Source organism: Camelus ferus, chromosome 21, assembly GCF_009834535.1.
Source record: "Camelus ferus isolate YT-003-E chromosome 21, BCGSAC_Cfer_1.0, whole genome shotgun sequence".
Taxonomy (NCBI): Eukaryota; Metazoa; Chordata; class Mammalia; order Artiodactyla; family Camelidae; genus Camelus; species Camelus ferus.
Genome location: NC_045716.1, coordinates 8,478,062 through 8,505,604, shown reverse-complemented (window position 1 = coordinate 8,505,604; position 27,543 = coordinate 8,478,062). Strand labels below are relative to the sequence as shown.

The 27,543-nt window shown below is 37.3% G+C and overlaps 1 protein-coding gene across 2 annotated transcripts in view; it reads left to right on the top strand.

Moving 5' to 3' along the window:
- RABGAP1L (RAB GTPase activating protein 1 like) overlaps window positions 1-27,543 on the top strand; it is a 563,059-nt gene that overhangs the window by 381,983 nt on the left and 153,533 nt on the right. For both annotated transcript variants that reach the window (XM_032463693.1, XM_032463694.1), the window contains exon 18: window positions 4,451-4,492. In XM_032463693.1, the coding sequence (XP_032319584.1) occupies window positions 4,451-4,492 (42 nt within the window). The remainder of the gene's footprint in view (window positions 1-4,450; window positions 4,493-27,543) is intronic.

The window sequence follows — 27,543 nt, the reverse complement described above, 5'->3', positions numbered from 1 at the left end:
GTTTACTAACAGTGTGGTATCTCTGACCCTCAGTTTCCTTGTCTCTGAATGGTGGCAGCAACACAAATGCCATAGAGTTGTTGAGAGAATTAGTGAATATATATATATATGAAATATCAGATATGGCAGGCAATAAATGTGTGAACCTAATAGTAATTGTTAGCATTTATTGAATACTCAGCAAGTGCTCAGTGCGTTTGTTGTGCTCTTTATACGCTGCCTCACTCAGTCACTGCCCCTTCCTGCAGTGGTGCGTCCCAGTTGGGTGGATCAGGATCAGAAGGGGAGGACGGCACCTATCTCCTCTAGCTTTAGCCTGCGAGCCTGCTCCGCTCACCTGGTTTGATCATTTTTCACTGCCTTGTTGTGTGGATTTCCACTTCCACGTACTATTTATTTCCCTTCTGTTTTGCTCCCCAAGGACCCAGGTGCTGAAGCACTTTTGGCACTTGCTGACACTGCCTTTTCAGCACTTGCTCTCAGTGCTGTCAGTGCAGTGCTTGACAGCTCCTCACACAGTCTGTCAGCTCCCTCTGAGCCCACGATTGCCTGCTCATCAGAGCCAAAATGTTCCGTGTCTTTGTTTCAGGGAGTGCTCTGCCGTCAGCTTCCCTTTATGCAAGATTGTGGGTGCTCAGTTGTTGGCCTACCCAGGAACACGATGATCTGCACTTTGGAGCAATTATTTAATTTGGGGCAATTACTCGTAGGTGTTCTTTCAAGTGAAGATCTTTCCAGGCTGTGACTGAATTTTGAAACAGCAGCCTTCTGATCAGTTAAGGAACCACTTGTTCACGCGCACAAGTCCAATCTCAGTCTGTTGTCACTGGAGGAAGGTGGTGACCCTTTCTTTTCACCACAAGCTGAGTTTCTATTGCTTCCCATCCTGCCAGCGGCTAGCTAATTTTTGCGAGTGTTTTCAATATGGAGACAAAGAATAAAATTTGATTTTGGTAGAAGTCACCTATTTGTTATCTTTCTCCTCTCCACTCTCAAAATGTACTTGCCTTTAAATGCGAAGAATCACTTTCATCCTTTAGAAATTAGAGGACACGTTCAATAATACCCAGCCGAGGGGCTCATTCATTTATTCACTGAGCCACCTTCTCTACCTTAGTGTTTAAGAGTATGACTTCTAGAGTTATACCATGTAGGTTGAAATCCACTTAATAGCTGTGTGACCTTGGGAAAGTTAGTTTGACTTCTCTAAATCTTAATTTCCCTGGGTGTAAAATGGAATTTTTTGGATTGTCATGGGATTAACTAAGGACCTGTTTTCAATGTAATTAGTTTAGATCTTGGCACATAGAAAATACTCAGTGTATATTGACCCTGATTTACTGTCTGGCTCTTGGAGTTAGACTTTGCACTATAAATAGTAAGTAGCCATAAGAACGTATTTACTGGTTGTTTTTACTCTTAACAATTCTTGAAATGCTTTAACCCTTTCAGTCCTATTAGGAACATTTATTTACCCCTCAGTAACAAATTGCTACAGATTACATAGTCCTGAAATGGGGAAGCATCTTGAAAATATATGACATCTTTTTCTTTTTAAAATGTATTTCAAAAAATGTATTTCAGATCAATTAGGCAAAGTTGGACCATGTAAGAGTAGGTGGACAGTAAACTAACTGGGGATTTAGTTCATATGATGGCTTGGAAGAGTGAAGGGTGGTACACTTGTAATTCACCTTATTGTTGGCTAGCAGGCTGAGGACCAAAGCTGGCATTGATGTTATCAACCTTAAAACCAGCCTATTTGTAGTGCCCAGATGCTGGCCTGTGGAATGTTACTATAATTTAATGATACCTCTAATTGTATTCCTAAATGGGAATAAGTCTTATTTAAAAGAGGAAAGTAGATATTCTAAAATATTCAACTAAGATTGCTTTTTATATTCTCCTCTTTGGAAATCAGATTACATTGTAGTGAAGTAAAGAACTTGGTAGAATGGCAAGTTTTTCCTGACTTCTGAGACTTAGAGGTCTGAAAATACTTTGTTTGCATAGTCTGGCCACACTGTTCTGCTTTAGTTTAAGGCTTGTGAAGTCTCTACTTTTCTTGATTTTTATGGGTAGTGTCTGGGGTTTCATATAAGCAAATGCAATAGTTCTTTATTATTATGAATTTAGTTAAAGAGTTTACATATGTAAATTTTTCTGATAACCGAATACTTCTTTAGCTTTCCAGACCTTAAAAATCTACTTTTTATTTAAAATACATACTATGCTTCCTTCTTAAGTGTAATATTTCAAACATAATGTAAACATTCATTAACATTGCTGGGATTATCACAGTGAAATAATGTTAGCTGTTGAAGGGCTATTGGCCCCACTAAATGGGCCCAGACAGCTCTACATTTTTAAAAAGTTTATCTTCTATTTCTGTCAGGTCTAATATTTTAATTCTGGCAACTGTCTTTACAAGCTACCTGTCCCTAACCCCAACCAGCACATACTATGTATTATAGTTTGCTACTTCTTATACCTATAAACAATAAAATCATAGTACCAAATGAGCTAAAAGTATGTATGAAGTTAAAATTTGAATGAATTTTTTTCTTAGTATTAGTGAGAGCTATTTTGGCTATTTAGAGGGTTTTTTTTCCTTTTAAGTTCTTGCTTGTGTTTTTCATAGCTCAGTTGTCCAACAGTGTGACTTTGAGATCATTGAAGAACAGGATTTCTTACTGTAAGTTGACGTTGAGTCTATAAGTTGGTCTAGGTAGGTCCGTAGGAAAAAAAATAAACCCCAGAAAATTTCAGATAGCAAGTATACTTCAATCGTTTGGTCTCAAATAAGCACTTATATACATTATAGCAGCACTGTGTGGTGAAAATGCCATTAAACTACACATTGGGAAGCTTGGAGGGTGATCCTAGCCTGCTGCTAAATACATAGTCAAGTTAGAACTTTGGCCAGTCAAGTTCATACTCTGAAAAGGAGGAATCTTAATACAGGTTGTTATGAGAATCACTGAGATTTCACTCTTCCTGTGAAAGCGCTGTGGCGGGATGTTTGGGAGGGAGGTTGAGAATATAGCAGAGTGGGTTGAACGTGGAGTGGGGTACCTGAAGGGGTCTGGGAAGGAGAGGGGAAGTGGGAGACTGGCTTAGGAGGAAGGACCAGAGCATGACAAGGATTAGAGAGCTAGAGATAAGAGGTGCTGACATTACGAGCGGTGACTAGAAAAACAAGAACCAGAGACACTGTGGATTTAGTCCTGAAGGCAGGTGGATAAGCACTCAGGTAGTGAGGATTCACTGCGCCCAGCAGTTGTGGTGTCGGGGTGTGGAGCAGAGCTGCAGGTCTTTGTTTGCTGGGCCTACAAGTGGGCAGGTGAGAGTGGGGGAAGGGGTGGGGGAGGACCCAAATTTAGATTAGGAAAGCAAATTCTGCCTAGTTATAACCCAGGTTTTTTGTGTTTGTTTGTTTTTTTTTAAAATAATAGTCTTTTTTGTTTCCTAATTGTGATCAAAACCAGTCCAGAATCATTGCTTGGCATGGTGATGAACTGCGTCAATTTGATGTTATCTCCTGGCCTGATTATACTTCCTGCTGCTTTTGGTATCTTAACTGAGTACACCCAAAACCTAAAACCAAATAGTTTGTGTTTAACATTCATCCCTTCTACCATCACATCATATTTTCGTAGTTGAATATGAAAGATTAGCAAATTGTAACAGGAATGCACTTTAAGTACATAGACCGATGGAGGCAGGAAAGGATGTTTTATTCGAAGTTCTTTTCATAACACATCTAGTACAGCTCCACATCCGAAAGGTAGATAGATTATACTTGTGACCAAGCTGAAGAGGGCACATCAAATAGACCCAGGACTTAAGGGAGATGTCAGCTCAAACTTAAAAGGTCTTTCTCCTCACATATGATGACTTCCATGACAAGGAAACAGTGTATTCCACGGCAACTTTGTTTCTGATTCTGTCATCTTAAGTATTTAATATTCCTGTCTCTTGAATTCAATATCTCAACGTCTCTTCAGAGCCATTAGGCTGAGTTCAGAGCCTGTCCTGTTATGAGCAACACTGTTTTGTTCTGTTTTGTCTGCCGCAGTTTAACCATATCACCCAGATGTACAGAGTAAGACCTATAAATTTCAGTTCATACATTTAGATTTCTGTTGCACTGCCATTTTGATCAAGGAACTTGACTTTTGCAAGCCTCATACCAGAAATAGATTGAAGGAAGATAATTTTTGTAAAAACAATAATTTTATGTGAGCATTAATGATATAGCACCTAAAATTTACAGTAAGCTTCTCAGAGAGGGAAAATACCTTTTTAAAAACTCATGGTTTAATTGTAATTGTATGTGAAAATGAAAAGAATTAGGGATTTTATTAAAGATATATGGAAATCTTGGAAAAATATTTAATAAAATAGTGATAATGACAATATTGATTTTGACTCTCTTCTTCTATTTCAGGGTTTGAACATAATCTTTCATGTAGCGTTGGCTCTCCTAAAGGTAAGTCTGTTATGTTTAAGTTTACCAAAGTTTACCTCTCTGACCTTGGAACTGGGCATCATTCAATTTACAGCCTTTGAGTCATTCTAGATTCTTGAACACAAAAGTAGACTTTTCTGAGGAACTGATCCTCTCTCCTCCCATCCTTTTTTGCTGTTTATTTATAGTTTGTTCCTTTGCTTTTCTTATAGTCCATTTAATCTTGCTATCATAGCACTCTTTTCAGTAACATATAAAGATGTTTCTGTTCATTCAAGTTGGATGATATGAGAGAAAGTTAAAACCTGTTTTCTGTCAAAATGATGCCAGCTTTATTCTTAAAATACATCTTACCATAATAACATCCCTGGAGGTACCTAAACATATGATTGAATTATTAGAAAGCTTTTGTAATACATTGACTAAAAAAGAAACTGCTGTATTTCAATTTGCAGTTCTTTCTCTGATAGCTAGAAATTTATAAGACATGTTAAAATTCAATTATAATTACCTTGTTGGATTTTATATCAACATATCAGTGCAGCTTTGAAAGTGTGATAACAGCAAGACATTTGCTGCAGAGTTGGTGAAAATAATCTAGATGGTTTTTGTCTTCCAGTCAGAGATGAAGTTCTGTTATTGAAGGTGATAATTGCCTTGTTTATAAAAAGATGCACTCTCATCCTTTCCCAGTAAAACATAAGGGTTGAAATTGCAGACACTGGTTGGGGGAGGGTATAGCTCAGTGGTAGAGTGCATGCCTAGTATGCACGAGGTCCTGGTTCAATCCTGAGTACTTCCATTAAAACAAACAAACAAACAAACCTGATTATCTCCTCTGTGCAAAAAAAAAAAAAATTTGCAAACACTGGACTCAGACATTTGGTTCTCATTTCAGCTCTAGCCTATGACCATGGGCAAATTACTTACAGCACTCACATCCTAAATTTTGAGATAATAATGAAAACTAAATTATGGGGTTGCTGTAAGAATTAAATAAGAAGATACATAAAAGTCCTTAACATAATGTCTAGAAAATTGTAATGCCTAATGAATGGTAGCTATCATTATTTTGATTACTGTTACATTCATGAGGTAAGTTAGAATTTGTCACTAGATTCCCCATAATTCTTTCAGATTTCCGCAAAGATAATGACTTGAATCTTCAGTGAACCTCTTGATGTTTTAGGAGAGCTGCCAGACTTAACCATTAGATACCTTGATCCAAAACAAAGACATCACATAATGTGGGCCCCCTGCAGCTCAGGAGGTGGCTGCTGTTCCTCATCTCTTATAGTGTTAAGCATTTGTTTTTTATGAAGTTCATAAATTGTACTTCAAATTGTTCATTAAATCATTTTGAGTTCAGATATGAACAATTCTTATGACAAAGTTACTTTAGAAGTTACGGGAAACATTTTAAAATATTTTCAATAAAGTAACACAAACATCACTGCATGAATCTTTCAATGAATTGATGGATCTCTACTTCTATTTTTTTTTTCCTTGTCTTTAAACAAATCAAAAGCAAAAACTTCCTAAAATGCTTTCTGAATAGGGCTGGAGTAAGACTTTTAGAATGCCTAAGCAGTGACAGTATTACATAATTCAGACTGAAAACAATATTAAACCATAGTAAGTATAAGAAAGTCCAACAAAGTTCTGATTTTTCCTATTACGTCTAACTTAAAAAAAAAAATCTCAGGTACTGTATTTTTCCTAAAATGCCTTTCCTCATTTTTTTAAATGACCTTTCTTTACTAGTGCTCTCAGCACATGCTTAGTCTGTCTTTTGGGGCCAACCCAGGACTTCCCCTCTGATTATCAGACCTGTACTCTGTCAGCCTAATTCTCAGTTCGTCTAGTAACTTACATTCCTGGCTGACCGTTTTTTTTGTTTTGTTTTGTTTTGTTTTGTTTTGTTTTGTTTTGTTTGGCTTGTTTGTATTGTTTTCATTTATTTTTGGTCATGTTAACCCAGATGTGACCTGCACAGAGGGCATGCTCTGGCCACTAGGTAGAAGGGCTTTCGTATCTTCTCTCGCAATACATGGAAGTGATCTGATTTCCCCGTCCTGGAAATAGAATGCCCCTAACACATACGACAGCACTGACTAACTTTTAACTTCTAATCTAACCTGTCAGATAAAAGAATGTAACTTATTTATATAAAAATAACAAACTGAGGAATAGTTCAAAGTGCTTATGAACGCAGCCCAACTCACTTTCAGCATAGCTGCAAGGGACTTTAGATTTCTCTGTATTAGGAGTATTTTCTGTGATGAGGGGAATCAGAAAGGGAAGCAACATTTCGTGAGCACTTACTCTGTGCTAAATGTTAGCCTCGGTTATCTCATTAGCATACGTTAAATGCGCAGGTGTTATTTGTAGGAGGATCATAAACTGTGTTAGAGAAAAACCATCTAATTCTCTCCCCTAGTTGATCATTGAGGGAGCCAAGGCCCCAAATTGCCCAGTCTTTTGGCTTAGCAAGGCTGAATTTACAATATTTTTAACCAGCATAAACATAGGTGAATGTCTCTGTTGCTCAGTATGATTTACAGACATCTACTTTCTGAATGGGAGCTACTTTCTTCTGAGTTAGAAACAGTCTACCAGGTGGCTAGAAAGCTATTGAGCTAAAAGAATGATTCACTATAGTAAGTAGCATCATTCAATCATTTGGGATATTGGCCGTGTTCACTAGGTAGGTTAGATACAGTCCCAGAAATCGCATTCAGTTATTACATGAAACATCAAGTAGTCATATTACTTGGTACATTATAATAAGAGTGGAGATGATCAGTCAGAATTAATTTTAGCCACTTCATATTGGCAGAGAAAATTTCCAATCAGAATAGGTTCTTTGCTTTCAGACAATGATTAAAATTAAATGACAGAATATCTCCCCTCTCCCTAAGCTCAGTTTGTATCTTTTATGTGTCTATAAACATTACAGAGATAAAGGCCATTCATAATCCTACCCTCAGAGGTAACCGTAATAAAAATTGGGTATAAAGTCTTTCTCTCATGCTTTAGTCTATTGACCACGTAAACATACATTACTTACCTACATATATACATAGGTATATACACAAATATTTTTAATGGGTTTGAGGATTACAGATAAGAAGATGGGGAGGTAGGAGATAAATCCGGAAGAATAATGTAAAAGTATGAACATATATTTATTTTCTTTCAAATAATGCTGTTGAACAAGACTCTTTTTCATTTAATAATATATTATGCATATCTTCCTATGTCACTACACGCATATCGGGATTAAAAGCATGGATGCTGGAGCCAGGCTGGTTGGGTTTAAATCCCGTCTCAGACAGTCTGTCAGCGATCTTGGGTAAATTAGTTTCCCCATCTTTCAAATAGGGGTATTAGCAATACCTATCCGATAGGCTTGTTGTTAGGGTTTAGTGAGTTAATATGTGGTTGTGCCTGTAACGTAGTAGGTACTACAGAGCACCCAGGTGCTATCATTACACATAGAACTCCTCCTCCTCCGCCTCCTCCCCCCTCTTCTCCCCTCCTCCTCCCCTCCCTCTTCCTCTTCTTCTCCTTCTTACATTCTCCTTTGGCTTCTTATTTTTCATCTCCCTCTCTGCTTCTTCTCATTTTCCTTTGCTCACTCCTCTTTTGTCCCTAGTCGTCAATTCAACTTGGAGTTCCATGGAGCCTCAGCCTCTGTTTTGTTAATGTGGTGCCTCATGTTGATTGATTTGCAGATGTTAAACCACCCCTTCATCCTTGGGATGAAGCCTCCTTGATCAGAGTGTATGAATTTTTTTGATGTATTATTAAATTTGGTTTGCTAATATTTTGTTGAGGATTTTTCTATCTACGTTCATTAGTGATATTGGGCTGAAATTTTTCTTTTTTGTAGTGTCTTTGTCTGCTTTGGTATCAGGGTAAGTGCTGACCTTGTAAAATGAGTCTGGAAGAATTCCTTTCTCTTCAATTTTTCTTGGAATAATTTGAGAAAGTTTAGTATTAACTTTTCTTTAAATGTTTGGTGGTGTTCGCCTGTGAAGCTATCTGGATGTGGAGTTTTTACTGTTGTTGAGGAATTTTTATTATTGATTCAGTCTCATTACCAGTAATCAGTCTGTTCAGGTTTTCTGTTCATGATTCATTCTTGGAAGATTGTATATTTCTAGGAATTTATCCATTTCTTGTAGGTTATCTCATTTCTTAGTGCATAATTATTCATAGTATTCTTTTATAATCCTTTGTCTTTCTGTGGTAGTGATTGTAATTTGTCCTCTTTCATTTCTTTTTTTTTTTCAAATTGAAGGTCAGTCAGTTTACAGTGTGTCAATTTCTGGTGTACAGCATGTTTCAGCCATACATATATATACGTATGTTCATTTTCATATTCTTTTTCATTATAGATTACTATAAGGTATTGAATATAATTCCCTATGCTATAATATAGAAAAAATTGTTGTTTATCTATTTTATATATACTAGTTAATATTTGCAAATCCCTAACTCCCAGTTTATCCCTTCCCGCCCCCTTCTACCCCACCCCTCCATAACCATAAGATTGTTTACTATATCTGTGAGTCTATTTCTGTTTTGTAAATAAGTTCATTCATGTCTTCTTTTTACCTTTTTTAGATTCCACATTTAAGTGATATCATATGATATTTTTCTTTCTCTTTCTGGCTTACTTCACTTAGAATGACAATCTCCAGGTGCATCCATGTTGCTGCAAATCCTCTTTCATCTCTGATTTTATTTATTTGGGCCCTCTCTCTTTTTTTCTTAAGTCTAGCTAAAGGTTTATCGGTTTTGTTTATCTTTTCGAAGGACCAGCTCTCCGTTTTCATAATCTTTTCTTTTTCTTTTTTTTTAAGTCTCTATTTTATTTGTTTCTCTTCTAATCTATATTATTTCCTTCCTTCTACTAACTTTTGGCTTTGTTTGTTCTTTGTTTTCTGTTTCCTTTAAATGTAAAGTTAGATTGTTTATTTGAGATTCTTCTTGTTTCTTGAGTTAGACTTGTATTGCTGTGACCTTCTCTCTTAGAACTACCTTTGCTGAGTCCCATAGATTTTGGAACATTGTGTTTCCATTTCTGTCTGACTCAAGGTTATAAAAAATTTCCTCTTTGATTTTTTTCAGTGACCCATTGGTTGTTTAATAGCATGTTGTTTAGTCTCCAAGTATTTGTGTCTTTTCCAATTTTCTTCTTGTAATTAGTTTCTAATTTTTGTATCATTGTGGTTGGAAAAGATTCTTTTTTTTTAACATTTTTTATTGATTTATAATCATTTTACAATGTTGTGTCAAATTCCAGTGTTCAGCACAATTTTTCAGTCATTCATGGACATATACACACTCATTGTCACATTTTTTTCTCTGTGAGTTATCATAACATTTTGTGTATATTTCCCTGTGCTATACAGTGTAGTCTATTCTACAATTTTGAAATCCCGGTCTATCCCTTCCCACCCTCCACCCCCCTGGTAACCACAAGTCTGTATTCTCTGTCTGTGAGTCTATTTCTGTCCTGTATTTATGCTTTGTTTTTGTTTGTTTGTTTGTTTTTGTTTTTTAGATTCCACATATGAGCGATCTCATATGGTATTTTTCTTTCTCTTTCTGGCTTACTTCACTTAGAATGACATTCTCCAGGAGCATCCATGTTGCTGCAAATGGCATTATGTTGTCGGTTTTTATGGCTGAGTAGTATTCCATTGTATAAATATACCACCTCTTCTTTATCCAGTCACCTGTTGATGGACATTTAGGCTGTTTCCATGTTTTGGCTATTGTAAATAGTGCTGCTATGAACACTGGGGTGCAGGTGTCATCCTGAAGTAGATTTCCTTCTGGATACAGGCCCAGGAGTGGGATTCCTGGGTCATATGGTAAGTCTATTCCTAGTCTTTTGAGGAATCTCCACACTGTTTTCCATAGTGGCTGCACCAAACTGCATTCCCACCAGTAGTGTAGGAGGGTTCCCCTTTCTCCACAGCCTCTCCAGCATTTGTCATTTGTGGATTTTTGAATGACGGCCATTCTGACTGGTGTGAGGTGATACCTCATTGTAGTTTTGATTTGCATTTCTCTGATAATTAGTGATATTGAGCATTTTTTCATGTGCTTTTTGATCATTTGTATGTCTTCCTTGGAGAATTGCTTGTTTAGGTCTTCTGCCCATTTTTGGATTGGGTTGTTTATTTTTTTCTTATTGAGTCATATGAGCTGCTTATATATTCTGGAGATCAAGCCTTTGTCGGTTTCACTTGCAAAAATTTTCTCCCATTCCGTAGGTTTTCTTCTTGTTTTACTTCTGGTTTCCTTTGCTGTGCAGGAGCTTGTAAGTTTCATTAGGTCCCATTTGTTTATTCTTGCTTTTATTTCTTCTAGGAGAAAATTTTTTAAATGTATGTCAGATAATGTTTTGCCTATGTTTTCCTCTAGGAGGTTTATTGTATCTTGTCTTATGTTTAAGTCTTTAATCCATTTTGAGTTGATTTTGTATATGGTGTAAGGGAGTGTTCTAGCTTCATTGTTTTACATGCTGCTGTCCAGTTTTCCCAACACCATTTGCTGAAGAGACTGTCTTTATTCCATTGTATATTCTTGCCTCCTTTGTCGAAGATGAGTTGACCGAAAGTTTGTGGGTTCATTTCTGGGCTCTCTATTCTGTTCCATTGGTCTATATGTCTGTTTTGGTACCAATACCATGCTGTCTTGATGACTGTAGCTCTATAGTATTGTCTGAAGTCTGGGAGAGTTATTCCTCCAGCCTCTTTCTTTCTCTTCAGTAATGCTTTGGCAATTCTAGGTCTTTGATGGTTCCATTTGAATTTTATTATGATTTTTTCTAGTTCTGTGAAATATGTCCTGGGTAATTGGATAAGGATTGCATTAAATCTGTAGATTTCCTTGGGCAGTGTGACCATTTTAACAATATTGATTCTTCCAATCCAAGAGCATGGAATATCTTTCCATTTTTTAAAGTCTTCTTTAATTTCCTTCATCAATGGTTTATAGTTTTCTGTGTATAATTCTTTCACCTCCTTGGTTAGATTTATTCCCAGATATTTTATTACTTTGGGTGCTATTTTAAAGGGGATTGTTTCTTTACTTTCTTCTTCTGTTGATTAATCGTTAGTGTAAAGAAATGCAACTGATTTTTGAACGTTAATTTTGTAACCTGCTACCTTGCTGAATTCTTCAATCAGCTCTAGTAGCTTTTGTGTGGACCTTTTAGGGTTTTCTATATATAGTAACATGTCATCAGCATATAATGACACTTTTACCTCTTCTTTTCCAATTTGGATCCCTTTTATTTCTTTCTCTTGCCTGACTGCTATAGCTAGGACTTCCAGGACTATGCTGAATAGGAGTGGTGATAGTGGGCATCCTTGTCTTGTCCCAGATTTTAGTGGGAAGCTTTTGAGTTTTTCACCGTTGAGTACTATGCTGGCTGTAGGTTTGTCATATATAGCTTTTATTATGTTGAGATATGCTCCCTCTATACCCACTTTGGCGAGAGTTTTTATCATAAATGGGTGTTGAATTTTATCAAATGCTTTTTCTGCATCGATTGAGATGATCATGTGTTTTTTGTCCTTTCTCTTGTTGATGTGATGTATTACATTGATTGATTTGCGTATGTTGAACCAGCCTTGTGTCCCTGGGATGAACCCCAATTGGTCATGATGTATAATCTTTTTTATGTGTTGTTGGATTCTATTTGCTAAAATTTTGGTGAGGATTTTGGCGTCTATGTTCATCAGTGATATTGGCCTATAATTCTCTTTTTTTGTAGTGTCTTTGCCTGGTTTTGGTATCAGGGTGATGGTGGCTTCATAGAATGAGTTTGGGAGTATTCCCTCCTTTTCAATTGTCTGGAAGAGTTTGAGAAGGACTGGTATGAGTTCTTCTTTGTATGTTTGGTAGAATTCCCCGGTGAAGCCATCCGGTCCTGGACTTTTGTTTGTAGGGAGGTTTTTAATTGCTATTTCTATTTCCTTTCTAGTAATCGGATTGTTCAAGTGTTCAGATTCTTCTTGATTCAGTTTTGGTGGACAGTATGTTTCCAGAAACTTGTCCATCTCCTCTAAGTTATCCAGTTTGGTTCCATATAGTTTTTCATAATATTCTCGTATGATATTCTGTATTTCTATTTTGTTTGTTGTAATTTCTCCATTTTCCTTTCTTATTTTGCTAATTTGTGCTCTCTTTTTTCTTCTTTGTGAGTTTGGCCAGAGGTTTGTCGATTTTATTTACTTTTTCAAAAAACCAGCTTTTGGTTTGGTTGATTTTTTCTATGGTCTTGTTAATCTCTATTGTATTTAATTCCTCTCTGATCTTTATTATTTCCTTCCTTCTGCTGCTTTTTGGGGCTTTTTGTTCTTCTTTTTCTAATTCATTCAGGTGGTGGAGGGAAAAGATTCTTGATAGGATTTTAATCTTCTTAAGTTTATTGAGACTTGTCATCACTGTGATTCAGACTAGATTTATAGGAAACTCCAGCCCACTTTTTCCTAGCTACGTTGAAATATAGTTAACTTTTTTTTTTGGCAGACTTTATTATTTTTAAAAGAAGAATTTTTGTGTATGTCGAGGCTCATGTAATACTTACTTAATTTAAAAAACTTCCTCTCAAGAGATAATTCATTAGTCCCTACCTACTCCATTTACTTCAGTGTTTGGCTTTTGGAAAGGAAGAATTTCACATTACATGAGAAATAGAAAATAGGTTTGTATTACAATACTTTTTTTTTTTTTTTTTTGCTTTATTTCCTGTGCAGCCTGTGTGGTACTGATTTGTGTATCAAATAGAATCTAAATGCATGACTGTAACACCTCTTTCCTAAACCAAACTTCCATCATAGTAGTCGTCTGCTACTAGAGGCCTGTTTTTTATGTCACTGAATCTTAGTTCCAGAAGTCTGTCTGGAATTCCATAGGAGAAATGACCTTTCACATTTCTTATTTTGGCCCCTTCAGAGCCTTCCAGTTTCCCAGCAATCAGGAGGCTGGAAGCCCTCTCGTAAGCCATGCCCTGTGTGTCCCATCCTGCTTTCTCTGCTTCTTTGTCCAGTGTCCCTTCTGCAGCTAAAATGACCCCTATCATTCCGTTTTAGGACTTCCTTGTTTTTTCACCTTTAATAACGTGTCATTTTGTAACCTTCCACTGGTTAGCCACCAACTTATCCACCATTCCCTACTCAAAACTCTCCTAGAACCCGTGAAATGCATTTGTTCATTTATTTGTTCACTCAGCAAATGGCCTTTGAGCACGTGCTGTGACCCAGCCACTGTGCTTAATGAGAGGGATACAACAGTAGGCACATAGTCCCTTTCCTTAAGTTGTTTCAAGTAGTATCTGACAGCCCTCTGAAACATGTGAGCAAATAAAGTATCTTCCTCTGACTTCCCTCCTCCTCCCTCAAAAAAAAAAAAAATCTTCCCACCAATCTGCAGTAGACTGTCCCAGTTTATTTCAGTGATGTCACATTATTGTAAGTCCCTGCAGCAATACAGCTCAAAGTGATTCTTAATCATTAGTGTACTTAAGAATCACCTAAGTCCCAAGGAATTTGTTTAAATTGTACTTTTCTGAATGCCTCTTTTCACCCATCTCCCACCCTCAAAATCTGATGCAGGCAGTTCCAGAACCAGGAGGGTAGGAGCACTCATGTGTTACGTAGAGCGGGGTTTCTCAGTCTTAACTCCACATCAGAATCTCCTGTATGTTCGAGTCAGCTTTAAAATGTTTCTGATTGTGAGTTGTATGGAACAATTTCATTTGAATGTCTAGGTGGGACCCAAGCATCATTATTTAAAAAAAAAAAAAAACTCCCCAGGTGATCCCAGTGTGCAGCTAAGCATTTACTACACTATGATCAAACATTCAAAATGAAATTATCCAAACAGTGTGATGGTGAAGGAACAAGGAGGAAAAGAAAACACATGTGCCATTGGAGTAAGGATTCACAGTCACACTTAGAAAATGGGTCGTCCTCATTTTCATCATGAGCAATTGCAGACTTGTCTGTTTTGTCTCTATGCTGCTCCATCTCAGTGCCCATTTGTTAGTAGCAGCTGTTCAAAGGGGCCTGTGAGGATTGGGTTCCTGAGGAGTGTATTAGGGGGAGCCCCTTGAAAGAGAGGCAAAAGAAGTACCTGGGTTGAGCTGTGGATTGTGACTCAGCTAATTCACCTTGGGTTACCAAGGGTTGCTTGAACCATAAAACCCAATTTATGAAGCATCACTCATCCATTATTAATATCTTCAAGTCAGGAAAAGAGCCTTATTAGAGAACAACAACAACAAAAAAATCTAAAATTGGGACTTATTTAGAGAGAGCAAAAAGTCAGCTATTAGCTCTGTGCTGACTTGTTAGGGATTCCTTTGACCTTTCAAAGTACAATTCCCTTTTCTGTTCTGTTGACGTCAGAAAGAAGGGCCAGTTCATGCTCCAGAGGCTGGCTCCCTGCAGGACAGGATTTGAAAACCATACAGGGTTAAAGAACAAGAGGTGAAGAGCAAAACACCTTGAAAACAGAAAATTGATTTTAGTTCTCCCTAGTCTTTGATTCACCAACTTGGGTAAAAATTGGGTGTTTCTGAGCTTAAAGATGGTGATTTAATGAAGGACTGAAATTATGACGGTAGAGTCTGAGGCTGCCATTCAGGTCACGAAGTTAGAAGCCTGAAGAGCTGGAAAAAACGTGGGAATGTAAATTGGTGCAGCCACTATGGAAAACAGAATGAAGATTCCTTAAAATACTAAAAATAGACTTACCATATGTTCCAGCAATCCTGCTCCTGGGCACATATCCGGAGAAAACTGCAATTCATTAAGGACACATGCACCCCAGGGTACATAGATAGCCTCACTGTTTACAATAGCCAAGACAGGGAAGCAACCTAAATGTGCATCAACAGATGACTGACTAAAGAAGATGTGGTGTATATACACAATAAAATACTAGTCAGCCATTAAAAAAGAATGAAATAATGCCATTTGCACCAGCATAGATGGACCTAGAGATCATCATACTAAGTAGATCAGAGAAAGACAAATATCATATGATATCACTTATATGTGGAATATAAAAAAATGATACAAATGAATTATTTACAAAACAGAAATAGACTCACAGACATAGAAAAGTATGGGTTTCCAAAGGGGAAAGGGGTTGAGGGGGGAGGGATAAATTAGGAGTCTGGGATTAGCAGATACAATCTACTATTTATAAAGTAGATAAGCAACAAGGTCCTACTGTATAGTGTAGGGAGCTGTATTCAGTATCTTGTAATAAACTGTAATGGAAAAGAATATGAAAAAGAATATGTATTTGTATAACTGAATCACTTTTCTATACACCAGAAACTAACACAACATTGTAAATTAACTATACTTCAATTAAAAAGAAGAAGAAAATGAAAGTAATTGATTTTTTAAAAAACAGCCTGAAAAAATGAAGCACCCCAAAAACATTCTTTTGGATCTGCAAAGATTTTTGTGCCTTCAGTGAGTTCCGTAACTTCCATGAAGGAATGCCTGTCGCCCTCTTGGTGGCAGCAAACACTACTTCTTTGGACACAGAAGCTAATAATGCTGCATTTCCAATTCTGTGACATTGGTATTCCTTCATATTGATTTCCCCTTCCAACATAATTTGTAGCTTGAATGTTCAGTTTGTTTTTGACTTTCCTCTGTTGTATCTTCAGTTTGAGGGTAGGTTGGTTTCAGGATGCTAGCTAGTAAATGCTAAAGCTGCCAACAAACACAAATTTGGCCTTCTAACTAGTGCAAGGCACTCAAGGAAATTTAAAGTTCCAGAAATAATAATGCATTTTATGGATTAGCGATTTATATCAGAAAAAATACTTACCATCACAGTACTGTGTGTGTGGTATATAACACCATAAATTTGCCGAAGTGATTTCTCATTATTTATTTCTCATGAGACAATATAAAATGCCAAGGAGGGAGGATGGTTGACTAAGCATACCGTGTTCCAAGTTGTCGGTAAATACTATGAACTCAGTCTACCCTAGGAAACATGAGGTCACTTGACAAGAGATAAGAACAATAAAATTCAACGTCCTTCTGTTTTTGTGAGAAAGCTAAGTACTCTTAGCACAAACTCACTCAAGCTTTCTTCTCTTTTGCTTAAAAAATCCCTCTCCATCTCTATCCTCTGCTGTGCTCCTATCTTTAATGAAGGTGTCCTCTGCCTTCATTCCAAGGCGAACTTCCCACTTGCGTTCTTGTCATTCCAAGGCGAACTTCCCACTTGCGTTCTTGATCCCAACTTTCCTGCCTCCTTTTGGAGAAGCCTGTGATGGGTGGTTAGTTCACATGTCCAACAGACATTCAGGTCCAGTGTCAGGTGTGGGAGCATCCAGAAATGACAGCGTGTGTCCTCAAGCTGTCCTTAGTCTAATGGAGGGGGCAGAGGAGTAGACAGTTTTAATTCAGCGTGATTGCCTTGGGCTGTTAAAAGGGAGCTTCAGGAGCCTAAAGGCAGGGCACCAAATTCACCTTGGAGGAACCAGCGAAGATTTTCCAAAGACAACTAAACTTTGATGAGAGCATTTTAGGCAGAGTAAACAGCATGCAAAAGAGACGTGAGGAAGGATGGCTGAGCCAAGTCCTTTGCTGTGATGCATTTCAGGGCAATACATGGAATGAGGTTCTGAAGATTTAATTAAATTTCTGCTACCAGTTTAGTGTAGAATCTTAATTAAATCATCTAACCTTTCTAACACTTACTTTCCTTCTTTACAAAATAAGGGGATAAGAGAATATGGTTTCTAAGGCTCTAAATTTCTGTCTTGCTAACTGCCAGTCTTTGGTTATATGTATGTACGTATGTGTGTATACGTATAAATGTATATGTATATACACATACGTATAAACGTATACACACACTGTCTGTGATACGTATAATCATCTGAGTCCTTTAATGAATAGGTAAGAATCATCTTATAATTATCACATTTGTCGTTTAACTCCTTGGTTGAAGTTTATCTTTGTTTCTCTTAAAAAAAAAAAAAGAGTTTTCAGAGCAATATAATAAAATTAGGTGCAAAAGAATAATCAGTCTATCATAATTAAAAATGAATACCAGCAAACTGTTTACAGTCTTACTTATGCCCCTTTAGCGCCATCCTTGAATATGAACTCCCCATTTGTTCTGAACCAGTGAGATGTTACTGTGTGCACGTGTGTATGTGAGGGTGTGTATGATGCACACATCTCAGTATTTACCATAATTCTTACTAGGTGTTTTCACACACCCAGGTAATGTGTTGGATTCATATTTAAAAAAAAAAAAAAATCTGATGACTATCATCAATAATTATGTGATTGTGCAGCATTTATCATTTGTGATGAGCTCTCAAATGCATTTTAAAAATAATGAATAAAATTAATTGTAACACTCATTATTTATGAAACACTTAAAATGTGTCTGATGCTTTACTTTTAAACTAATCATCATGACCTTTAATATCTTTCTTTTTTAAAAAAGCTTGTAGTAAAATATACATAACAAAATTTGCCATTTTAACTTTTTCTGAGCAGATAGTCCAGTGACATTAAGTACATTCGCAGTGTTGTGCAATCATCATTACTGTCCACCTCCAGAGCCTTTTCACCTTTCCAAATTGTAACTCTGAGCCCATTAAATAATTATTCCCTATTGCCCCCAGCACCTAGCAGCCACCATTCTACTTTGTGTCTCTATGAATTTGGCTACTTTAGGTACCTCATTTTTTGCTTGTTTGTTTTGGTGTTTTGGGGGGTGATTAGGTTTACTTATTTATTTTTAGAGGAGGTACTGGGGAATGAACCGAGGACCTCATGCATGCTAAGCATGCACTCTACCATTTGAGCTATACCCTCCCTCTGTACCTCATTTAAGTAGAATTATAGAGCATTTGTCCTCTTGTAACAGGTATATTTCACTTAGCATAATGTGTGACCTATAAGTTTTAATTTATTTTAACAGTAATCCTGTAAAGGTTGTTAAAAGTCAATATCTTCATTTACAGATGAGGGAGCAAAGGCTTTGAGAAGTTGAATAACTCAGCTAAAGTCACTCCTTTAGGTGAAGGACACACCAGACTGAGAACTGGGCCTGTCTCACTGTAGAATCAGTGTTCTCAACTGCTATACTGGAAGTGTGTGTGTTTTACACTTTTACCCTGTGAAGAAGAGATTATCATTCCCATTTGATGCACAATCTCAGTAACTCTCGCCCAGACTTCTACGATTTTTCACATTGTATAGCAAGAGACTTAAATTGTAGTCAAATCAGCTTCCATTTCACAAATCCATGTTGACATCATACTGTGAATGGAAAGAAAGTTGTTGTTTTTTGGTGAGGGGATAGGTAATTAGGTTTATTTATTTATTTATTTGTTTAATTTATTTATTTTAGTGGAGGTGCTGGGGATTGAACCTAGGACCTCATGCATGCTAAGCATGTGCTCTACCACTGAGCTATACGCTCCCCTGAAAAGAAATTTTTTATTCAAGTTGTTTGACGAGTATGTAGGGGAGGAAAAAGTTTTCCTCAGCCCTCTTAGAGTCCCTGGCTGTACCTGAATATTCAATTGACAAAGACAGGTTAACAGGAGAAAAGCATAAAAATGTATTTAATATGTTTTCCATGACATGGGAGCCTTCAAAAGGATTTGAAGACCTGAAGAAGTGGTTAACTTTGAGTGTTTTTATCCTAGGTTTAGTGAAGAGTGGATAGTCGTGGAGAAATATGATAGGCCAAAAGGAGTGTGAGCTAAATGTAATAAACTGAGAAACAGTTTGCGAGACCTGTTTGAATTCTTTTCAGCGTCCTTCTGTCTAGGAGATAAGGGTGCTTCTCCCTCCAGCTGTAGGAAGGGCACCTCTCACATGGGGGTCTACAGGGACCTGCTACAGGGGAGAAGGGTGGGGGAGAGCAGAAGAGAGGAGCCAGGGGGAAGGGTGGGGAAGGGCCATTTTCTCAGATTCCTTCAGAGTAAAATAATCAGTACGCCAAGGTGCCGTGTTTTAGAGTAGTGTACTTTGAACTCCTTCAGCTGCATGCTTAAAGATAGGCATGCCAATTTTTAAATGTCGCTGGTTCAATAGGACAGAAACAGCCAGCCCAACTAGGAGCCCTTGTCACGTCAACAAATGATTGAACGTAAGCTGATGAAAACAAACTCACTATCAAGAATGATCATGAAATTAAAATATTCTCTGCTCTTGACTGGCTAGAATAATATTTGATTCCTGAGTTCAACCTGTCCATTTTTTCTTTCATAGCCTTCAAGATGTATGAAGCCATCCCTGAATTCTGTTTAATGCCTTACTCAAACTCCATTTCACTCTGGCCAGTCATTGTATGCGAGCTGATCACAGGGAGATACTGTCAAGAGCGTTTGTCAGAGCATATGTCACTGCCCAGTAAATTTTTATGACCCTTTTTATCTGCAAGCGTTGCTGGCATTGCTTTTCAGCATGAAACAGACTAATTTTTTGTTCATGAAAGTGCTGACAGTGTTGATGACTCACTGTGGAAATCAATAGATATTACCACAATAGGGGAACCAGTCAGAGGAAATTCAGCTGAAACATATAAAAATATATTTGATACTTGGTTTATGCATGTGGAGAAAAGGTTAAAATATTTTCCTTTTACTGGAAATACAGTACCCAGAAACTCCATAGGCTTGTTCTTTTTTTTTTTTTTTTTTTTCTTTCTTTGCTGTTTTCCTTTGACAAAGGAAATCTGGGTTTGGTGTAGCCAAATGAATTTAGAGCAAAATCTTTCTCTCACACATACATACCAGACCAGTAAGAGGAAGACTGGCCCAGAATGCAGGAAGCTCAGCTCCATGCGATGACTGGGATCCTGTATGTGTTACTGCTCCATCATCTCCTAGGATATTGTCCTTACGAATATGGCTAAAACTAGATCCATGCCATATCCAAGTTCTAACTCAGAGGAAGGGGGGAATTTTAAATAAAAATGGAAAACAAGCAATTTCCTTTTAAGCAAACAGTGAAGAAGTTGAATACATTACTTTTGCTCATATTCCAATGACAAAATGTTTGTCCATGCTGCACTTAGCCGCATGGGACCTAGGAAATGCAGCCTGTAGCTCAGGAGCTACGTGCCCTGTTAAAATAATCAAGTCCATGGAAGAAAGGAGACATTTTTTAGATAACAATTAACAGTCAGTCATAGTTTGCCTGCTTCTCTGGCCATTCGGTATCTGTGATCACCTTTATTCCCACATGTAAGCTCTTCCTCCCGCCCAAGGGAGACATTCAAAGGCCCCAATCAGTTACTTCATCTGCTCAGAGTCAAAGGTCTCCGGATGATGCAGAGTCGTGTCTAACAGGTCTGGGGGGGTGGTTCCTCACAGCTCAAGGACAGGATATCTGCTCATCTCACATCCATTGTGCAGAAGTGGTAGGGAAAAGTGTAACTGCAGTGAAAGCTCTCATTTTGAAAAGGGAAGAACGGGAAACACTCCGTAACCAGTGGTCCCTAGAAATTTACAAGATTCCCTGCTCTAGCAGTGGAGAAGCTTTCCTGGTTAGCCCACTGGCTGCCCGCTGGTTCTCATCTCGAGCAGCAGTGCCACCATCCATTGTCCTCCACGGTGACATCTCAGTATACCCTCCTTGGAAGCTGTACAGTTTTCAAAGCTCGCTTCCTATTTGTGGAGATTTGGGAGCCTGAGAGTTGCTTTAGTGATTAAAGAAATGTAGGCTTTTGGTTTTTTGCTTCCAGTCAGTTCATTGTGATTAAACAGATCCAAGATTTCTTCTAGACATGGTTCTTGTTTTATTTGTTTGTCTGTTTTTAGTGTCCCATTCTCTTCTTCCCCCGTTTTAATAGTGGTTTTGCTGAGGCCAGCTAAAACCACAAGTTTGGGTGGGAAGGCAGCACCCTTAATTTTGATCTTTGTCTCTTGGCTGGCTCTATGTTTCAGCTAAGTCTTAATGAGGTATACTTACGAAAAAATGCAGAGCCTGTTTATCTTCCTACTTGAGGGACAAGTTAGATTTTCCAGCTCTAAGACCTCAAGTCACTGTACTTGATCAGTTTAGTTTATAGAACACTTTCCAACCACTTTCTCTAGAGGGACAAATATCATAGACACATAATAGTCCACCTTTTAAATGATCCCAGGCCAACAGTTTTCCCCATATAATAACACGGCATGAGAAGGGTCACGAGTTTCCAGCTGGCAGTATATGATTTCTTGCCTGCCTTTCAATCAACCTCAAAGCCAGGAAACTTCAGTCTCAAGTTTTAATTTGGCAGCACGTCACTTCTGGGTACCAATTTCTGTATCAGAGCAGAGGCTAAACGGCCATACCCACCCAAAATACAGTGGCTTAAATAAGAAAGAAGTTTTTTTTTTTCCTTCTTCTTTATGTGATAGATTGTAGAAATAGGCCTGTGGTCCAGACCTGCATGCAGTTCAGCTCCATAAGATCATTTAAGGACCCAGGTTCCTCTCATCCTGTTTTTCTGCAACAGGGATTCTCAAACTCAATACTATTGACACTTTGGGCCAGCTGATTTTTCGTTGTGGGTGACTGTTCTACGCAGTATAGGTGTTAATCAGGATTTCTGACCTCTACCTGCTAGATGCCAGCAGCCCTTCACTAGTAAAGAAAAAAACATCTCCAGACAATACCAAAGTCCCCCGGAGGGCAAAATCACCCTTCGTTGTGAAACTTTGCTTTATAACCTCAGAATCATCTTTATCTATGTGGTCAAAGCAGATTTTGATCCATAATGAAGAGAAAAACCAACCAATCAAAATAGGCCCAGATGTTATAATTAGCAATGACATTAATACAATAATTATAACTTTATTTCATATGTTCAAAAAGTTAAGTAAAGAAATGGAAGATATTTTAAAAAGACCCAAATTCAATTTCAAGAGATAAAAATTACTGTTTGATAAAACTAAGAAATATATTGAAAGGGATTAATGGCAGATGAGACATTATAGAAAAAAGGTCAATGGGCTTGAAGACTTAGCAATTGAAACTATGTAAAATTTAGAGAGAAAAAGGAATTTTAAAAAAGAAAGGAATATTGAGTTGTGAGACATTTTAAAAGTCCTCCTGGATATGTAATTGGGTCCCTGAAGGAAAGGCAAGAGGCAAGGGGCAGAAAAAACATGTGAAGAAATAATGGCTGGTGTTTTTCCAAATTTGATGAAAGCTATAAAGCCAAGATCCAAGTTCAGTTAAATTCCAAGCAAAAGGAAGAAAAAAAACTACACCAAGGCATGTCATAATCAAATTGCTCAAAACCAGTAAGTGATAAAGAGAAAAATCTTAAAATTGCCAAAGAAGAAAGACACAATATCTACAAAAGAACAAAGATTAGTATTAAACAGATTTCTCCTTAGAAACAATGTAGGCAGTAAGACAGAGGAACATCTTTAAAATACTAAACCAAAAAAAAAAAAAAAAGTAAAATTTATTTTAAATATCCAAGGCAAAAATACTTTTAAAGACATACAAGACCTGAAAGAATTCATCACTACCAGATATGAATTATTTAAAATGTTAAAAGAAATCCTCTGGCTGAAGGAAAATGACACGTGATAGAAACAAGAATCTGTTCTACAGAAAGGAATATGGAGAACTTCCAATGGTAACTATACAGATGAATTAGAGAACTCCTTATTAATTAAGTATCTCTAAAATACAATTCACTGTTTTTTTAAATTGAAGTACAGTTGATTTACAATGTGTTAGTTTCTGGTGTACAGCATAGTGATTCAGTTATATATATATATATGTATATATATATTTCATATTTTTATTATAGGTTATTACAAGCTATAGAATATAGTTCCCTGTGCTATACAGTTGGACCTTGTTGTTTATCTGTGTTATATATAGTAGTTTGTATCTGCTAATCCCAACCTACTAATTTATCCCTCCCCCCTTTTCTCCTTTGGTAACCGCAAGTTTGTTTTCTGTGTCTGTGAGTCTCTCTCTGTTTTGTAAATAAGTTCATCTGTGTCATTGTTTTAGATTCCACATATAAGTGATATCATATGATATTTATCTTTCTTTGTCTGACTTAGTTCATTAAGTATGATAATGTCTAGGTCCATCCATGTTGCTGCAAATGGCATTATTTTATTTTTTATGACTGAGTAGTAGTCCATTGTTTATATACACCACATCTTTATCCAGTCATCTATCAATAGGCATTTAGGTAGCTTCCATGTCTTGGATATTGTAAATAGTGCTGCTGTGTACATTGGGGTGCATGTATCTTTTCAAATTAGAGATTTTTCTGGATATATACTCAGGAGTGGGATTGTATTATATGGTAACTCTATTTTTAGTTTTTGAAGGACTCTCTATACTGTTTTCCATAGTGAATTTTTTTCTTATAATTCACTGTTTAAGCAAAAATAGTAACAATGTATTGTGTTAAAAACAATGTATCGAGTTAAAGCACAAGTGCTCACAGATAACAGTTCAAAGCTATGGTGGCTTGATGCTGAGATGCTGAGTGTAGTTCCCAGGGAAGGCACTTGGCGGCGCCACTCTCACTGCTCTGGGTGCGTGTTGCCTCCATAACAGCTCGGCTTGCTGTACAAATCCTTAACGCTATTTTTGACTTTTGCCTTTTTTCGTAAAAGCGGAAGTCCTCTTTGGATTCCTTTCAGTTAGTGAAAACAGGTGCTAATGTGGGTCTTTCATGAAAGAGAAGTGGCATAAAGCGAACTTTCAAAAAGCAGGAGATATCTGAGAATACAAGCCAGGAAGGAAGAAATGGTAGTATGACCATTGTATGGCTCTTCTACTGTGTGTGAAGTGTATATCACTTGAAGGTAGACTGTGATAAGTTAAAGCAACTACTAAAATAACAAAACAAAGAGTTATAACTAGTAAGCCAACAAAGGAAATAAAATAGAACCATAAAAAATATTTAATCTAAAAGAAACAGAAAAAAAAAAAAAGGAAAAGGAGAAAAGAGTGGATCATGATAATAGAGAACACATGTCAGGGTGATAAACGTTTATGTACCTAATAAGACTTCTAAGCAGACTGAACAGGAAAAAAAAATAGAGAAGACACAGTTACCAATAACAGAAATGAAAAAGATGACATCACTACAGATTCTCCGAAGATTAAAAAGGATAATAAGAGAATATTATGACAACTTTATGACAATAAATTAGACAACTTAGGTGAAATGGACAAAGCCCTTGAAATATACAAATGACCAAAGCTCATTCAAGGAGAAAGAGATCACCTGAATCCCCTCGTATCTACTAAACAGTACTCTTTTCACAAGACATTTAATTTTGCAACTTGAAATTTTTAATAACTGAAGAAATGGAAACATGGTCACATGGGTACGAAGTCCAACAAATGAACAAAATGGTATGTTAATTTTGTGTCTTAAGACATAGAAGCTGCTCAGAAAAACAGCTCAGATTGAATATAAGAACAGAAGTTTTCAGGGTTTACCTCCCACTTAGTCATAACTCTCTAGTTAGACTAATCAGGGGGAAAAAATCGTTCTTCAGAGACGGTGCCATCCTGTTCTTCTCTAGTTCTGTTCCCTTCAGGACCCTCACTTCTCTGCTCACCCCTTTGGTGAGTTCCTCTTCTTCCTCAGCTTTTTAGCAATAGATGGGTCTTTGGGAGCTTCTGCATTTTTGAATTGCATGAATTCCCTTTCCATGGAAAATAATTCCCAAATTTTGTCCTAGCTCAAGTTCTAATTTTATATCTTTAGCCACCCTGTATAAAATTTTCAGAGGCCATTGATACTACTTTTTCGTTGTAATTATCATTATTCATGTTTGGGTAAGGCAGCTCATGTACAGCACAACTTTAGGGGGCGCCATTTACACAGATAACAATCTGCACATCTATCATCGTGTCCTTGATTATTATATTCATCTTTTCATTCCATCATCCAAGTCTTTGAGCTAGCACTGTATCCTAAAACCATCTTTATTTCACATATCTTGTCCCCTTTTCTCTGTTTGTACAGAACCTTCCTAGCTCCTATGTTCTGGCTTAAACCCTGCCTGCTTTAAAGGATGGTTCCTGGCTCTTGCTACCTGAAACTAGCGTCTGCTGCAATTACAAAATGTATCATTCAGTGTCTTTGGTTTTATTTAGATATCTCATACTTGTATGTTCTGTGTTCTCCAATTAGACTGTTTATTTTTTAGGGACAGTCTGAAGCTTACTTTTTATCCCTCAAAGTGGCAAGTGAATTTCTGTGTGATCAGCAAGCATCCCTAATTCCAGAATTGAGGCACAGAGTAGCAAAGATCCAAAGGATTAACCTCATCCTTTTTGCATTTGTTGTATTTAAGTAGATTGCACCTCATCGAAAGCAATAGTTGAAGTAATTTTGCTTTTTCCCTAAAGATCTGTGCTTTGTTTTCAAGTTTCACATTGGAAAGATGGAAACTGCGCTAACCCTTGCGTCTTCTGATTATTATTTGTTAACTGTTTATCCAGTAAATACAGATGTTTTCACATAGATTATATATGTTGAAAACTCCTTTCTTTTGAATACAAAGGTGTTATGTTTCCAAAATTAAACATTTTTAATTTAAATTGTTGTGCACTGATTTCCCTCAATTAACATTATCAACATTAACATTCCTCAATCAACATTATCAAGTAACATTATCTGAGGTACAGCCTCACACTCTGTTTCCATCCATTTTCTCCTATATTGAATAGAACTTCATTGACTCCTGAAGATTGCAGTTGGAGTTCAGATACCTTAGTCTATTTCTGAAAACTTTTCACACTCCATTCACGTGGATGGTTCTAACCTTATCACCTATCTGTACTTCAGCCAAACCAGAGACATCTGCTTTCTGTCTGGGAATAGCCTTTCAGCCTGTCTAAATCTACATGTTTTTCAGGTCCAGCTCACATCTAACCTCTGATCATCACTTCCGTTCCTCCGTTTTTACTAAACAGAGATAACCCTCAGGAAATACTGTTGTATTATAGCTTACTTGCTAAAGTAAATGCTTTTAAATACCTACTTTCCTTTCCTTAAATGCTGTTCAAAGAATTTGAGGAAAGCTCTTTGAAACTACTTGGTTCATTTGTTACTCTCCCTGGGTCAGCTCTGCATCTCTGCATGGGTAGCACTTTGCATCATGGGCAAGGTTATACTTTTGAGGGCGCGCTAGACTGGAGCGGGGCTGTGAGGAAATCAGATGAGAAATCTAAATGCACTCCTAGCTCTTTCTGAGGTATTCCTTCACTGAATGACCTCAGTCATTAAACTAAATTTTTTCCTAATAGCGAGCTATTCAGATAGAATTATAATACACATTCAAATCTTTGTTAATGCTCAATTTGAAATTAGTGCCACCATTCTCTGTTGATAATTGAGAGGTGAGTTGGTTATCTTTGCATCTTTGGTGTTTTTTTTTTTTCCTCTCTTATTTGCATAACTGTAGATTTGACTACTTTTACTCTATTCTCCTTTCTTTTTGGAACTCTTTGTCAACTTATTGTATTCACCTTATCTCAAGTTTGTTTTCTTTCCTTGACATTGCCAGCCTGAGATTTCTCCCCTGTGGTGGTAGGAAGTGGGAGAGGCGATCCCAGCAGGTGTGGGGCTGGTAGTGGGGGTTTCTACCCAGAGATGGTAATACACTGTAAAGGAGGAGAGCTCAGCAGATGAACAGAAGGAGGTAACTGAAACAACCCTGGGCCATCAGGGAAGGCTGGCCTGAGGTGAGTTTTAGGAACCTAAGTACTAAGAACAGACAGAACTGCCAGGAAGCAAAATAAGTATAAAGGAGGGCAGCCCAGAGATGGGGAGGCGGGGAATGAGGGATGAGGGAGTGGGGATCAGAGTAGGAGCTTAGCTGCTACTAGGCTTGTACCTGCTCTGCAAGCCCTTGCACAGTTGAGCCAGCTCCATTTTTAAGGATGAGCCTTGGAGTCGAAGCCACCAATCAATTTATTCTTAATTATTATATTATAAATGCCTCCGCCTTAATTATAACATAATAGAAGGTCGTGTTTTTCAAA